We start from the raw sequence: 16,070 nt of genomic DNA, 5'->3' as shown, positions 1-16,070 counted from the left end.
TGTCCGGCGAGGGTCTCGTGGCTGAACCGGGGCGGGGGGGTGTCTTCGGAAGGACGAGCACAGGGAGATGTGCTTCTCATCCGTCCGAGGGCGCGGACTCTCAGCACAGCCTCGGCTGGTGCCCTTGGCCTCGCGTGGCCGCCGAGGCCCTTCTGTCGGGTGGCTCTTGCGCTGCTCACACCCGGCTCCCTGCGGGAGAGGGTGGCCCACACGGAAGGGGAGGTGTGTGTCCCTCCCGGGGGAGGAAGTCACTTGGAATTTTTCCATGCGACAGCTTTGCCTGTTCTCCCCCGACTCTCATTCGATCATTGATTCACATTAGTGTGGACTTGTGGGACAGCTGTCATGGGTTGTTCACAGCGTTCCTGCTTGGCACGGGGAGGGCTCCTCCATGGCCCCTGCCCTTTTATGTATTTATTCTTTTTTTTTTTTTTTTTTGGTCTTTTTAGGGCTGCACCTGCGGCATGTGGAAAATCCCAGGCTAAGGGTTGAATTGGAGCTGCAGCTGCCAGCCTACACCACAGCTCCTGGCAACACTGGATCCTTAACCCGCTGAGCGAGGCCAGGGATGGAACCTGCATTCTCAAGGATCCTTTCAATACAGCCTCATCACTATGGCATTAGCGGATATTTTTATTTTTGCCTCTTATTTAAATTTTCTTGGAGTATAGTTGATTTATAATATTGTGTTAATTTCTGTCTACAGCAAGGTGACTCAGTTATCAATCTATCTCTAGTTTGTATTCTTTTCCACTATAACTTGTCACAGCTCACTGATGAAATCCCCTGAGCTGCGCAGAGGCTCTTCTGGTTTATCCATCCTTTATCCACCCCTCTCCGCGCTCCCTCTCAGCATCCACAGGTCTGTTCTCTGTGTCTGTGAGTCTGCTTTGTAGATAAATTCCTTTTCATCTTATTTTATTTTATTCATTTTAGTTTATTTTACCTTTTAGGGCCACACCCTCGGCATGTGGAGGTTTCCAGGTTAGGGGTTGAATCAGAGCTGCAGCTGCTGGCCACAGCCACAGCCACAGCCACAGCCACACAGGATCTGAGCCACGTCTTCGACCTACACTGCAGCTCACAGCAATGCTGGATCCCCAACCTACTGATCGAGGCCAGGGATCAAACCCACATGCTCACGGATACTCGCCAGTCTCGTAACCCGCTGAGCCGCAACGGGAACTCCTGTGGTGTACTTGGAGCCCACAGGTCAGGGATGCCTTATGATGTTTGTCTTTGTCTGACTTATTCACTTAGCGTTGCTCATTTCACCAGCCGTGTTGCTGCGAATGGCATTATTTCCTCCTTTTTTATGGTTGAGTGATATTCCAGTGCGTGTGTGTGTGTGTGTATCACATCTTCTTCATCCATTTATCTGTTGAAGGCCGCTTGTGTCCATGCCTTGGCTGTTGTGAATAGTGCCGCTATGAACATAGGGGTGCCTGCATCTTTTCTTTTTCTCCAGATACACGCACAGGAGTGGACTTGCCGGATCATAAGGCAACTCTATTTTTACTGTACTTTTTGGGGGGGAGGGTCATTTTTGGCCGCCCAGCAGCATATGGAGCTCCCAGGTCAGGGATCAGATTGGAGCCACAGCTGAGACCTAAGCTGCAGCTGCAGCATCGCCAGATCCTAACCCACTGGCTGGGCCAGGGAATGAACCCACGTCCCAGCGCTCCCAAGGCGCCACCAATCCCCATCCGCCACAGCGGGAACTCCTGTTTTCAGTTTTTTGAGGACCCGCCATACTGCTTTCATAGCGGCCGCACTAGTTTACATTGCTACCCACGGTGTAGGAGGCTCCTGTTTCTCTGTGCCCCTCAAACATCTGTCATTTGGAGACTTTTTTGTCCTTTTAGGGTCGTACCCTCGGCCCATGGAGGTTCCCAGGCTGGGGGTCAAATCAGAGCTACAGTTGATCCTATAGCACAGCCACAGCAACGCCAGATCCTTAACCTCAGTGGCACGAGGTCGGGGATCGATGCTGCATCCTCATGGATACTAGTCAGGTTCTTAACCCTTTAAACCACAGCGGGAACTCCCACATCCTTAGTGTTGATATTCAAATTCAAGATGTTTCTACTTCGTTTTTTAAAAAATAATATACCTAAATGTCTATTTCTGGTTCTCTAAACTTTAACCAGCACCCGCTGCTGGAGGAGGAAACAGCCTCTGCCCTTCCAGCCTCCTTTGGCCCCTCCCTGGTGGCCCTCCCTTGTTGGGGACGGGGGGGGGGGGGTGCCTGGGGAGGCCTGCCCGCCCACCTCCCCCACCTCCCCCACCTCCCCGTCCACCAAGACCAGCAGGAGAAGGGCTTCGGTGAATACCTGCAGCTCAGGGGTCTCAAGCTGGGGTGTGCCGCTCGAAGGCCTTTCAACGAGGGGAGCGGTAGGAGCGTTTGGGCCAGATCAAGTTCTTGGCCCAAATCGACCCCCACCCCCTCCACCACTGCCTCCTCCCACTTGCTTCTGCATCCTGACTGCCTTGCGGCTTTGCCCTGGGCTGTGCAAACTTCCAGAAACTCCCCAGGCACAACTGGGAATGCGGTGTTTGGGGCTGCGAAAGGGTGTGACCCCACCAGTGGGTAAACCCTTCGGCAATCCAGGGAGATTCTAATTCTTCGAGTTTCAACCAACTTGAAGATGGACCTGTTTCATCGTCAGCTGGTGTTATCGCTGCAGTTTTTGGGTGAAAGGTCCCCATGTGACCTTTGGCATGGAACCCACCGGTTCAGGGGCTGGGGCATCAGAGCCATGAACACGCACGGGCCGCAGTGCTTTCAGTTCTCATGGGTCTGTTTAGTGACCGGCTTTTCAGGACTGACAGCCACGGAAAGGAAAATGTGAACTGAATGCTGCTGTTCCTGGCCTCGTTCTTCTTCTTTTGCTTTTTCAGGGCCGCACCAGCGGCATGTGGAGGTTCCCAGGCTCGAGGGCGAATGGGAGCTACAGCTGCCGGCCTACACGACAGCCACAGCAACGCCCGATCAGAGACGCATCTGCAACCTGCTCCACAGCTCACGGCAACGCTGATCCTTAACCCAAGGAGCGGGGCCAGGAATCGAATCTGCAACCTCATGGTCCCTAGTGGGAGTTGCTTCCGCCGCGCCACCACGGGAACTCCCTTGTCCATTCTTAATAATTACTTACCAAAACTTGAGGTTTGTTATTTTGCTGAATTGGGAAATGCTGACCATCAGAATGATAACCCCATTAAAAGAAATTTTAAAGAGCCTTAGGTCCCAGAAGATATTTTTATTACATTTAAATGCACAGCCACAGCCATTTGACAGAGAGAAATGATAGGGTGCTTAATAAAATACTTTCAAAAGGAGCTCCCATCATGGCTCAGCAGTAACAAACCTGACTAGTATCCATGAGGACAAAGGTTCGATCCCTGGCCTTGCTCAGTAGATTAAGGATCTGGTGTTGCCGTGAGCTGTGGTGTAGGTTGCAGATGCGGCTTGGATCCTGCATTGCTGTGACTGTGATGTAGACCGCAGCTATGGCTCTGATTTGACCCCTGGCCCGGGAACCTCCACATGCCGTGGGTGTGGCCCTAAAAGGACCGGAAAAAAAAAAAAAAAAAGATATTACATTATGTCTTCTTTGCAAGGAAAAAGTGAAATTGAAATGTAGGTTCAAGAAGAAAAAAGCATTTTAAAATTTCTTGTAAAGAAGGATTATTTCTTTATTTACTTGCTTTTTAGGGCCACACCTGTGGCATATGGAGGTTCCCAGGCCAGGGGTCAAACCAGACCTGCAGCTGCCAGCCTGTGACACAACCACAGCAATGCCAGATCTGAGCCGTGTCTGCGACCTACACCACTGCTCATGGCAACGCTGGATCCTTAACCCACTGAACAAGGCCGAGGATCAACTTGCATCCTCATGGACACAAGCTGGGTTCGTAAACCAATGAGCCACAGTGGGAACTCCCTAGAAGGATACTGATTAACGCATATTTTAATTGGGTGATGAGAATATCAAATTGCCTTAGGACTTCGTGGCCATTGTATACATTTAAAAGTGTTATGAAAAGTTGGATTAAAACGATGATGTGCCAGACACGACCTCCTTTACGACTCTCTACATTGACGATGCAAAACTTAGACGTCTGCTTGGAATGCGGAAGGGCGAGTTTTTCAAAATTTATTCGGGGATACAGGAGCAAAAAAGTTTGATGACCTCTGCTTCAAAAACCAGACTGGGGGTTCCCGCTGTGGCTCAGCTGGTCAAGGACCTAGTGTTGTCTCTGTGACGTCACCGGTTCCATCCCTGGCCTCAGTCAGCGGGTTAAGGATCCTGCATTGCCATAAGCTGCGGTGTAGGTCACAGAAGTGGTTTGGATCCAGGGTTGCTGTGGCGTAGGCTGCAGTTGCAGCTTAGATGTGACCCCTGACCTGGGGACTTCCCTAGGCCACTGAGGCTGTTTTTCAGGGCAGGGCAGGTGAGAGTAGGGCCTGTCACTGGAGCAGGTCTTCAAGTCCCGGCATTGCCACTTCCTTGCATGGCGTCCTCTGGGTGATGGAACTTGCTGGAAGCTGTAGAGGGTTCCACATGGGGAAGGAAAACCAGGTGCCACTGTCTTTTCGAGGACTTATAAAAAACTTCAGTGAGCTTAGCAGGTTGCAAGACGTGATGACACTAAAATCCATATTCCTATATATTTTCAAAAAGCAATCAAATGAGATTTAACAACGGTAGTCACCATAACATTAAAAGTATGAATATTTAGAGATGCCTCTGACAAAAGATGTGCGAGCCCTGAACCCTGACAACTGCAAGATACTGCTGAGAAAAAAGTCAAAGAACACCTAAATGATGGCCAAACACAGGGTGTCTGTGGGCCCTAAGGCTCAATACCGCAGCTGCTTCCCCAGGAAGAGGGGCCGAGGAGCTGGGAGGGGCGCCTGGGGAGGGCTGGGGTGGGAACACTGAGAGACTGCAATTCGCGCCTCTGCAGGGACACGCTGTTCTGTTTGTTCCTGGCTGCACCCAACTAGAATGCCGCTGGGACAGGGGCGGCGTGGGCTCCACGCACCATGAGCAAGTGAAAATGAGAAGGACAGTCAGCCTGAAAGCAAGGCCAGCTCCTGGACATCCAGAGAGAAAGCAAGATTGATGCCCCTCTCATGAGCATCCGCCGCGTCCCTGCGATTGGCTAGGGACGCAAATATTGGTCCTATCTGTCTTTCTCTGGTTGGTCCTGAGCTGGAGGCAGGGACCGAAGTCGGGGAAGCTGTCATCGCTGATCAAGTCCTGGCCATTTAGGCCTTGTGGTCACAGGGCTGATGTGCGGCATCCCAGACCTGTTGCCAGAGATTCTGATCTGACTTCCCGCCAGGCTGACGTACAAAAGGCGGTCAACTGAGAGGGGCGACCGGCTGGTGGCCTCAGGACGCCGGCCAAACTGCCAGCGCCGCCTTCGGCTGGCTGCCCCGCCTCCCTTGCTCTCCTCCCCGCGGTCAGAGGGAGCGCGGTCAGGCCTCAGGCAGTATCACCGACGCCCAGGCCCCGCCAGGCCCCGCCTCCCGCCGGCCTAGGTTTCTCCGCGGGGCCCGCACGTCCGACACGCACCTGCCGGTTTCCCACGCCTCGCCCCCCAGGGCGCGCGCTCCCGGCCCGGGTCTCCCCGCCCCGCCCCGCGCCCCGTCCCGCCTGCGCACGCGCAGCCCCCTCCGCACCGCCCGGCCAGCGCACGCGCGCTCCACTCCTCAGGCGACCCCTCCCCCGCCCCCGCCCCGCGCACGCGTCGCACGCGCCGCACGCGCCCTCGAAGGCCCCGCCCCGCGGCCAATGGGCGGCGCCGCCGCTTCGCCGCCGCTTATCCGCCGTGCGTCCGCCGCCAGCGTCAGTCAGTCGGGCCGCGGGCCGACCGCGCTCGAGCTGCTAGGCCCGCGCCGCCGCCGCCGCCGCCACCGCTGCCGCCTCCCCCCGTCCCTCTGCGGCCGCAGCTCGGCTCCGGCCCCCGCCGCCCCGCCGCCATGTCTCAGAGCGAGGCCCCCGGGCTGCAGGAGGAGAGCCTGCACGGTGAGCGGGCCCGGGCGGCCTGGTGGAGGGGCTGCGCGGGGACCCCCGGGAGGCCGGGCGCCGCGGGCTCGGGGCGCGGCGGGTGCAGCCTCCCCGGACGGCAGAGGCGCAGCCCAGGGCCCGTGCCGGTACCGGCGAGCAAACGCCTGGCTTGCGGGTGGAGTTCGTGGACGTGGTTGCAGCGTCGTCGGCTCGGTCCGGAGGCGCGGCTGGGGGACGTGGGCTGCCGGGGCTGCCGGGGGTGCGGGGCGCCGGTCAGCGTCGGGGGGCCGCTTAGACACGGCGGGGGCGCGCCGCCAGCTCTTCCCTGAAGCTCAGGTTCTCTCGTCCTGGGGGTCGTTCCAAAGCCAAGCTGGACGCGGACTGGTGGCCGGCGAGGCGGGGACCCCCTGCCCCTCCCGGAAAGCGGGCTCGCGGGGTCCGGCCTCGCGGTCCTGTCCCTGGGGAGCCCCGCGGCCGCGGGCTGGAGGAGGGGCCGTGCGCGCGACCTTTGGATCCTCTGAAGCAAGAGTTTAGGCAGCGGGAGCACGTAAATAAGTTTGGAGAGGACCGTCGAAACCTTTGCGGGTGCATTTTTAAGTTTTTGAAAACCTTTTTGTTATCTGAACTTAGCCACATTTTCTTACGCCTTCCAACAAGCTTTTCCTAAGTAAGACTCGGTGTAATGCGTTGTATAATGTGCATTTAGAACTAAGACGACAGTTTAAAAATCCTGTCATCTCATTAAATTTCAACACTGCTTATCTTCTTGGAAACAGGTTGAGATTGAATCTGTCTTTTCTCACCACCGAGGATGCCGTGGTCACTCGTCTACGCTTCTGACCTCGTGCTTTGGTGGTTGAGATTTGTGTCTGGAAGGGTTCTAAGCGCCCAGAGCCCCCATCTCCGTTCCTTGATTGACACACCAAACTGCTGAGTCATTGGCAATGCAGAAGGCCAGCTCCCAAGTTAAAAGATTTGTTTTTCTGTTTTGTTTATTCTATAAAAAGACAGTTGCAGGCCGAGTGGAAACTCCTGCTGGGCTCTTTGGGCTCCTCTCGGGTACGTGCTGTGGGGCACTTGCTCAGGGTCCTGCCCAGAGGGTCACATGGGCCCCGGGTCCGCCCTGAGAAACGTGAGTCCCCGCCCGGGTTGGTGGCGCCTGTCCTCAGCTCTGTTTTGGTTTGACTGCCTCTTGTTTACCTTGGAAAGAACGCTGAGCCTTGGTAGCCCCACCGACGGACAGCAGCACGCGTTCTCCCCTCTGCTCCCGCCTTTGACTGGGTGTCTCCCGAGTTCACAGCCAAGCTGATGGCTCCCTCTGGACTCCTGGTCCTTCCCGCTCAGAGCTCTTGACTGGCAGCTCGACCTTTTCCTCAGATAAACAGCTGCTAGAGTGTGTGTGGGGGGGAGACTTACTGTCCTGGAGAACGCCCTCCCTGCTCTGCTGGGGCCTGACCAGCGCCGTGAGGTGCCCTGGGGTGCCCGAGGCCGCCCCAGCCCTTCTCCTGCAGCCCTAGGGTTCTGCTGTCACCAGCAGCCCACCAGGGGCCCGGGCGCATGGAGAGGAAGGTGAGTAGCGCATGTGTCCGGTGCAGTAGGGTGACATTTCAGACACTAGGTCCTGGCCCAGAGAGGAGTGAATGAGGCCGCAGTGACTTCTCAGGGCCGCCTCCTTTGGGTGCTGGTGGGCGGCTTGGAGCCTCAGCGACAGGGCGCTCGCCAGGCAGGCGGAGGGTGCGACTAATCAGCTCCTGCTTCTTGGAGCCTCGGTGACCTGCCTGGTCGACTTCCCGGTTCATCAGGCCTCTGTCCTGTCCCACCCAACTTGAGAAGCTTTTTAAAACTGTCACTTCGTAAAACCCCAGCTGGTTCGGGTGGTGGTTGCCTGCAGGCTTAGTGAGCCGCTCTGCCTGGGATGGGGGCGCTTCTCCGGGGGCCTCTGTGACCTCGATCCCATTGTCTCCTAGGAACTTGCCTAGCAGTTTTCAAACCTTCATCACCGCAAGAGTTTTTGCAAAGGAAATGCCCCGACTGGGTTCTGACCCAGCCTTCCGAACCGGGGGTGGGACTCCAGAGAGCGGGGAGGGCACCGCAGGCGGTCCTCGGTAGCCTGGGTGGAGGCCTGCCAGCCCAGACCAGGGTGCGGGGGCTCTGGGACCCAGGGCCTGGCGTCTCACTGTGGAGGCAGGACTGTGGAGAAAGGGGTCACAGTTTGTGTTTTAACAAAACGAATGAACATCAAGACGGGCTAACAAGTCTAAGGCTTGTCAGCCCCTTTTGTGATGTGACTTCGAATGAGCAGCCGAGGCTGCTCATCCTTCTCACCTGCCATGCTCACCTGCCCTGTGTCCTGCTGTGTGCGTGGTAGGCAGGTGTGGGCAGGGGCCCGAGTCTGGGCAGAGGTATCACCACCTGTTTTTTCTGAGGCCTCATTGTACCAGTGACTTGACAGGTTATTTGTGCTGCTGAGGCGGTGCCGTGAAGCAGCCTGGCTCCCATCTTTCTGGCCCAGGAAGGCGAGGGCGCTCGTGACTGCAGGTGGAAGGGGGTCAGTGGCAACCCTGGCTTCCTTTTCCGGGAAGCTGCTCTGCCGCCCACTTGCTGCGGGTTAATAGTCAAGCTCTTGGCCTACCGTAAATCCGTTCTTAGAACTCGGCTTTTGGACCCAAGCGTTTGCTCTCTGCAACCCAGAACGAGAGGTTTTCCTTGAGGATGGGACTTTGTACGAGACGATTCTGCAGAGCATATGCTTGTTTCCACAGAGGCTTGAGCAGACCCTGCCGGTGTAATAAACAGACACTCCTGAAACTGAGAAGTTTGTATTTCTTGATGTTTACTTATTTAATTTATTTTTGGTCTTTTTAGGGCCGCACCCCGAGGCATATGGAGGTTCCCAGGCTAGGGGTCAAATCAGCTGTAGCTGCCGACCTCCACCACAGCTCATGGCAACGCCGGATCCTTAACCCACTGAGCGAGGCCAGGGCTCGAACCCGTGTCCTCATGGCTCCTAGTCGGGTGTGTTAACCACTGAGCCATGATGGGAACTCCCGTATTTTGTATTTCAGTTGAGAAACACCTGTATTGAATCGCTGTCCCCGGTTCCGGGCCCCGAGCTCAGCCCCGGCACCGGTGGACTTCCTTGAGCCGCAGGAGCAGCTGAGAGTTACTAGCGCGCCTTCTGCCAGCAGCTCCTTTGGAAGACACCGGGGCCCGTGCTAACGGGGTGACGGGGGCCTAGGTAGCCTCAGGCGGGGGCGGGAGAGACCAAAGATGAGGGTGGACACTGGGCACCCACCTGGGGGCAGCCTAGAGACTGGGTGAGAAAAGGTTTGAAGGAGGCCCGTGGCTCCGAAGCCCCCCACCCTCGCCCCAGCTGCTGTTCCTGTGTCGTGTTCTTTCTGGGATGGGGCCGGGTAAGCAGTTTTCCGGGTTCTGTGAGTTGTTCCAGTGAGTTCCTTGGGGGAGGGGGGAGCTGGCGGTCCACCAGGCGGCAGTGCGGGCGGCCTGGGTGTCCCCTCGGGGCCATCTAGGTAGACGTCTACCGTCTGCACTCCAGGTAGTGTCAGGATGGACACTGGACAGCTAGCGGGTGTTGGAACATTGGTGGTTGGTGTAGACACTGTCACGTCAGACGCTGTGTCACAACTCGCAACGTCAGCCACCGTAAGGGGACGTGACCTGGCAGCCAGGCCCCGCGCCTAAGGCAGAACCTAGAAAAGGAACCCTGCCCGGAGCAGCGCCCCGCGGTCCTGTCCACGCATGGGGAGAGCGGGCCGGCTGGCTGGGTGTCACCTTCCTGCGGGAAGGGCTCTGACACCCGAGCCTCTTTCTCAGCGGGGCCTGGGGCTCCCGGGCCTGCGTCACGGCGGGCAGCGTCCTTGGCGGACGGGAGACCTGGCGTCCTTCCTGCAGCTTCGGCCGACGCGGAGGGCCGGGCTGCCTGGGCCTTGGTCCAGTGGGTCCTGGGCTCCCAGACAAAGCCTGGCTCGCCTGCTGCGGGCCCGGTGGACGGAACCACTGGAGGCTGAGCCGAGGGCGCATGGCCTGGAATGGACGGTTCTCTTAGCGGCCAAGTGGGCGGCCGTTCGCGCTGTATTCCTGGAGCTTGGATTCGCTCCCCTGCTGTTGCGGGCGGGCTGCAGGCCAGGCTCCGTCAGATGGATGGGGCCTGACGCCTGGTGGCCCGTGGTGGCTGCCGTGCTCTGGTGACGGTTGTCGGTAGAGTCCGGCTGGCTCCGTGCTCTTAACGACGACCCCTGCCCCGTGCGACACCACGGGGACCTGGGCCCCGGAGACCCGTGCGCAGCCAGCTTGACTGATAAGCAGCAGGATGGGAGGGGGGGACGCAGGGGGCTCTGGCCTGGCCACAGAGCCACAGGGACTATCCCAGCCGCGTCCAGCTCACTCGTGCAGGGCCACGTCCAGGCCCGTGCATCGTGCGCGAGACACAACCTCAGGCGAGCGGGAGGCTGCACGTTGGAACTCGGATCGGTCACGTCCACCTCAAGACCCCGGACGGCAGACCCAGGAGAACGCGTTGCCTGATGCAAGGCCTGGCGGCGGAGTGTTGAGCTGGAGGGAGGGTGGACCGCGCAGAGCAAGGGAGCAGACGCCAGCAGCGAGCTCCGCAAAGTGCCCCCGGGGCCAGCATCCCGGGAAGGCCGGCGCAACCTCACTCGAGATCAGACACGCAGAGAAAGCGCACAAGCTGCCGCCGCAGCCCTTAGAGACCAAGTGCGCGGCCCCCAGACGCGCCTGTTGGCCCCGCAGCCTCGGAGGCGGTGGGCTTGTGGGCCCCACACGCCGGGCCCTGCATCTGCGTGTGAGGCCCCTCAGAGCCTCCTGGAGTCCAGGGCTGTCGCCCCGGGCAGCCGAGGCAGAGCCAGCCCGCAGCCCTGGCACTCGCCCCCGTTCCCAGCCGCGTGTCCCCGGGGCTCCTCCGGGCCTGCGGGTGGTGGGGCTGGCGGGGCTCTGCCGGCTGGTAGCGTCGGGGGCGGAAGCTGTGGATGGGCTGCGCAGGTGGGCAGGGGACCTTGGCGCTCTGTTCCTGTGCCATCTGGAAAGGTCCATCTGCGTGGGGCTCTAACGAGGTCAGGTCCGGTTCGGGCGAGGAAGAGCGCTGGTGACTGGCCGTGGAGACACTGCCCGTGCGGCTCTGGCAGGGGTTGGCGGCAGGGGTCGGCAGCAGTCGCCTGTTGCATTCGCTGTGTGTTTATCTGGCCTCTGAGGCTCGCGACAGCGCCTCGAGGTCAGAGCGGGACGCTGGGAGGTGGGGGTCGGTGACAGGTGACAGTTTCAACCTCTCTCCTTCACTCGCAAATCCCGAGGATTTCGCTGACCCGCCTTCCTCCCGCCGTGAGCGGCGAGCGCCCTGGAGCCGCCGAAGTGCGTCTGGGGGCAGTGGGGCTGCACGCGCGGGGTCCCTCTCCCCAGGGGCGCTTGGGTCCCCGGAAGGGCGAGGCGGGGCCGGCTCCCGCGATCTGACGGGAGCCGGCCTGACGGTCTTCCTGCCCGGCTCAGGGCCGGTTCCCTGGGAGTCTTGGGCGTGGAAGGGGTGCGCTGGTTGGGGGTAGGAAATTGCAGCCGTGTCCCTCTTTTTGTCCCCATCAGGCTCCTGGGTAGAATTGCACTTTGGCAGTAACGGGAGCGGGAGCAGCGTTCCAGACTCCGTTTCTATTTATAACGGCGACATGGAGAAGATACTGCTCGATGCCCAGCACGAATCTGGACGGAGCAGCTCCAAGAGCTCTCACTGCGACAGGTGGGCGGGAAGGCGGGCGTCTCAGCGCGAGCTGCTGGGTCGCTGCCGTCGCAGCCCCGAGCTTCCTTTCCAGCCTCCTCAGACCCTGGCGGGGGCAGTGCCTGCAGGCTGTCCGTGGGGTCCCTGCTTCGGGGCTGACGGCCCGGCCTCCGAGCTCCTCCAAGACAGAGGGTCGCTCGCTCCGGCCTGGCCCCCGTGCTGGGGACGGCTCTGGCCTGGCCTGGGGGGCTGCTCTCGTGGGGGAAGGTTAACGCGCGCTCTGTCCTGTGGTCATTCTGCTCAGCCCGCCTCGCTCGCAGACGCCGCAGGACACGAACAGAGCTTCTGAGACAGACGCACACAGTGTTGGAGAAAAGAACAGCGCTCAGGTGAGCTGTGCAGGTGCACACGTTTGTGATCTGTTTGCGCCGTTTGCAGGGTCATCGAGTCGTGTGGGTCTGGCTTTGGGGTCCTCTGAAACGGGGACTGGGGGCGGGCGGGGCCGTCCTCAGCCCCTCACAGGGGCTCCTGGGCTTCCCGCCCCCATCCCCCACCCAGGGTCACCCAGAGGGAGGCCGGGAGCCAGGCGGTGGGTCTGTCGGGTGGGCGGTGTGGGTCCGGGGGGCCTGGCCTGCCCTCCATCTGCTGTGGCGGCTGGACGAGGCCGTGCCCGGTGCGTCCCGTCAGGAGCCAAGCAGGCTGGTGCCTCCGGGCTCTGGCCACTCTCCTGACGTCCCTCCAGCAGTTCCCTGGATGCAGGGGGCCTTCCCGGTCGGGCGCTTGTGGGGCCACACCCTCTGGAGGAGGGAGTCCACGAGAGCCGGTGCCGCCGCCGTGTGGACTGTGGGCCGGCGGCCAGCGCGGCCGGCTGGCTCACCTCGGCGGCGCCGCATCTGGGCAAAGCTCAGCGGGGTCCTCGGGCCAGAAGCACCTCGTCCCGTCTGGGTCCCGCCCGCTTGGCGCGGCCGCGTGTCAGCAGAGCTGGAGGTGGTCGGGCTCAGCTGCTGGGAACTGCAGAGGCCGAGAGAGCAGCGCCCGAGCCGCAGCCTTTTCAAGCTCTTAGCGTCCGTGGGAGCGTCAAGGCTGAAAGCAGGGCTGTACCGAGGGCCTGGGGCCCGTCCTTCCTTCCCACGCGGCAGCAGTGGCTCCCTTGCGTTGTTTACGGGCCTTCCCTGCTCCCGCCGCTTCCTTGTCTCGCGGAAGGACAAGGAGCGCGGCCAGCGTCTCTGTGGGCGCCCGTGTCCTCCTTTGGCTGCCGGGGGACAGTGTCTGCGTTGGGACCTAGCCAGGCGGGGTGCGGAGGGGAGGGAAGGCGTCCCCCCCCCCCCGGCCGGCTCCGGGCTCCGGCTGCGGGTCTGGCACCGGGGTGGGAGGTGAGCACAGGCGGGCGTGGAGCCCGCGGGACCCCACTCGTGGCGCTTTCCATTGACACCCAGTCCGAGGAGGATTACATGGAGAGGAGGAGGGAGGTGGAGAGCCTCCTGAAGAAGAACTCGGACTGGATCTGGGACTGGTCCAGCCGGCCGGAGAACGTCCCCCCTGCCAAGTGAGTCCCCGGGCTCCGTGGGGTCTTTCCCCGGGGGCGGGGCCTGCGGGGGCGGGGCTGGGGGCGGGGCCGGGCCGCCTCCTGACGGCGGGGGTCTCCGCCCGCCCAGGGAGTTCCTCCTCTTCAAGCACCCGAAGCGCACGACCACGCTCAGCATGAGGAACACGAGCGTGATGAAGAAGGGGGGCGTCTTCTCGGCCGAGTTCCTCAAAGTCTTCCTTCCGTCTCTTCTGCTGTCCCACCTGCTGGCCATCGGGCTGGGGTAGGTGACCCCCTGGGCCCCGCCCCGGGGCTCCGAAGTGCAGCTGTTGGGAGCGGTGAGCCAGGCTGGGGGCTCGGGCCGACCCCTCTGCCTGGACCGCTGTGTGCAGGGCGGCTGCACCTGGGCCCGGCGGAGCCGCGCCTCCTCGTCGGAGGAGGAACGAGGCCTTGGGTTCTGGTACCCACGCGGGACGGGCAGCATGGGTGTGTGCTGTCTAGGGGCCAGGGGCCTAGTCCGGCTGGGGGGGGGGTGGGGGCTCTGGGACTGCAGCTCGGGGGACAACTGGCTTGTCAACTGGCTTGGGCTTTAGGTGGGTGCTGCCAGGCGTAGTCACAGTCACCCCCCAGGTCCCGTGGATGTGGCAGAGATGCCAGCCCTCCCACCACCTCTTTCCCACCCGCAGACCCTAGACCAGAACTCCGCCTGCCTCCTGTTGGATATGCTGGAGCCCGGGGCCCTCCTGGCCCTGTCCTGGCTTCCCCTGGGCACAGCCCCCCGGCTCCACCCCAAGTCGCTCTGGCAGCCTCGCCCAGGCAGCTGAGAGGGACTGCTTTCTGGAGCTTCCTCCAGAACCTGCAGTCAGACACTGGGGGCCTGGCTGGCCGGGGGTTAGGCCACTGTTTCAGGATGGACTCTGCAGCCGGCTCCCAGCTGGTCTCTGCCCTTCCTGCCCCAGATCCCTGGGGACTTGTCAGGATTCCGTGCACCCCCTCCCTCGGAGGAAGCCCCCGCTGGCAGGCCCGTGGGCCCTGAGGACACTCCCCCTCCCTGCCCCGCCCCCACCCCCTCCCCGGGCAGCCCTTTCGGAAGCCCCTTCCTCCCACACCGCACTTGAGCTCCTGGGGGGCACGGTCATTGTGAGGTTGGTGCTGATAAACTTGGCCCCATGGGCGGCTTAGCCGCGTGGTCAGTTCAAACAGTAGTGGGAGTTCCCTGGTGGCTGAGCACGTTAAGGACCTGGCATTGTCACTGCAGGTGGCTCAGGTCACTGCCGGGGTGTGGGTTCCATCCCTGGCCTGGGAACTTCCACATGCCCCCGGTACGGCCCAGAAAGTGAAGACAGACAAGTCATAGTGAGAGGAGTGAGCGCGTCCAGTTGGGCAGACGCCTCCCTCCCGGCGGCGTGTCCGGGCTGCGTCCCCTGCGTGGTGCTGCGGTTAGAGCAGGCCGGGGGGCTTCCTCCATCAGGTTCCTCCCTAAAGCACAGGCTGATGCAGATGCCAGCACAGGTTGTGAGGACAGGTCCGCTAGGAGGCCGCCAGCCCCCTCCTTCCCTAAATAAGCTGGAACCCGGCCCCGGCCCCCTCGGCTACCCGCTCCTTCTCCTCTCAGGATCTACATCGGGAGGCGTCTGACCACGTCCCCCAGCGGCTTCTGAGGAAGAGCGGGGCCCGGCGCGCCCGTCGGGGCTGTGGGCGCGCAGCACAGCTCGCGGAAGAAGCCGCGACGCCCGCCTGCTCTTGTGTAAGCGGCGCGGTCCTGACTCGCCAGGTTACAGACACCACGACTCTGCCCGCCTGCCTGGGACCCACTCCCGGGGTGGGTCCTAAGCACGTCACTGGTTCGCGTCTCCTGAATCACCTGTAGCGACCGGTCTCTGGACATGACAGACGTCCCAGCATAAATAATTTTAACACACCTAGTCATGACGAATCTAGTATTGTAACAGGTTATCTGCAGCCTTGAGTTAGGCACTCGATAGGAAAAGACTGCCTGCGGGGTCTGTTACCCACATGGACGCCACGGCCTCACTACTGCGGACGAGTGTGAAGCGGACGCCTGGCTCCCGCAGAGCCCTCCTGGCTGTGCCCGTGGCTCTGCCACCTGATCTGTAGAACCCAGGCTACAGATCCGCCCAGGCGGGCGGTCCCGGCCCACACGGGACCGCTGCTGAGACTCCGGGGACACGGGGAAGCTGCTCCGTCTGCATTGCTGGCTTTAGCCTGCTTGGGCTTTGTGTGCTCAGAATCGGCTTGGGTCTAAGCTCCTCTGTCTACTTAGAAAGGCTGGAATAGAAAAAAATAAATCTTGGCCAACCTCTTGGCGACTGTACTTTCATGTGGCTTAACACCGAGCGTCAGACGGGCTTTCTGATGCCGTGAGACGGCTCCCCTTGGATAGTGGCTAGTGTGTGTGTTTCGCTCTTCCATGCTAAAATTGGGCCGCATGAAAATAAACCTAACATGCGAATTTTTAAAATCTGTTTAAACGATGACCGTGAAGTAGCTGCCTACGGCCCCAAACTGATTTATCCACTAAGATAAACCTGAGCCCCACTGACCCGCTCTGCTCTGGCCAAGGGGGTTCCCTCTTGTTTCAGAGCAAACGTGTCTGGTGTTCAGCAGGCGCCAGGTGCTCCCGGGAAGGTCTGGGGTCCTGAGTCAGCGCCCCGAGGGCGCGGCGAGCCCGCCACCCAGCTCTGCCCCCACTTGGGTTTGCCTGCATCCTGGAGGCCTTGGCGCCCTGCCAGTGTCTCCCACAGGTTCGTGGATGTGGAGGTAC

General features: G+C 60.8%; 1 protein-coding gene and 1 long non-coding RNA gene across 2 annotated transcripts; one reads left to right on the top strand and one right to left on the bottom strand.

The window, feature by feature from the left end:
• On the bottom strand, window positions 4,141-5,665 carry LOC110256840. Its single transcript, XR_002338864.1, has 2 exons — window positions 5,586-5,665; window positions 4,141-4,667 (listed from the first exon to the last, which is right to left on the bottom strand). It is a non-coding gene; the product is annotated as an uncharacterized LOC110256840 (long non-coding RNA).
• On the top strand, window positions 5,792-15,620 carry BNIP3 (BCL2 interacting protein 3). Its single transcript, XM_003359404.4, has 6 exons — window positions 5,792-6,038; window positions 11,631-11,781; window positions 12,065-12,149; window positions 13,197-13,306; window positions 13,416-13,568; window positions 14,901-15,620. Exons 1-6 carry the CDS (start codon window positions 5,993-5,995, stop codon window positions 14,944-14,946), a joined length of 591 nt encoding a protein of 196 aa, XP_003359452.3. The 5' UTR covers window positions 5,792-5,992; the 3' UTR covers window positions 14,947-15,620.

Source organism: Sus scrofa, chromosome 14 (genome assembly GCF_000003025.6).
Source record: "Sus scrofa isolate TJ Tabasco breed Duroc chromosome 14, Sscrofa11.1, whole genome shotgun sequence".
Lineage (NCBI taxonomy): Eukaryota > Metazoa > Chordata > Mammalia > Artiodactyla > Suidae > Sus > Sus scrofa.
Note: the sequence above shows the minus strand (reverse complement) of the source record. Positions and strands in the feature narration are given on the sequence as shown.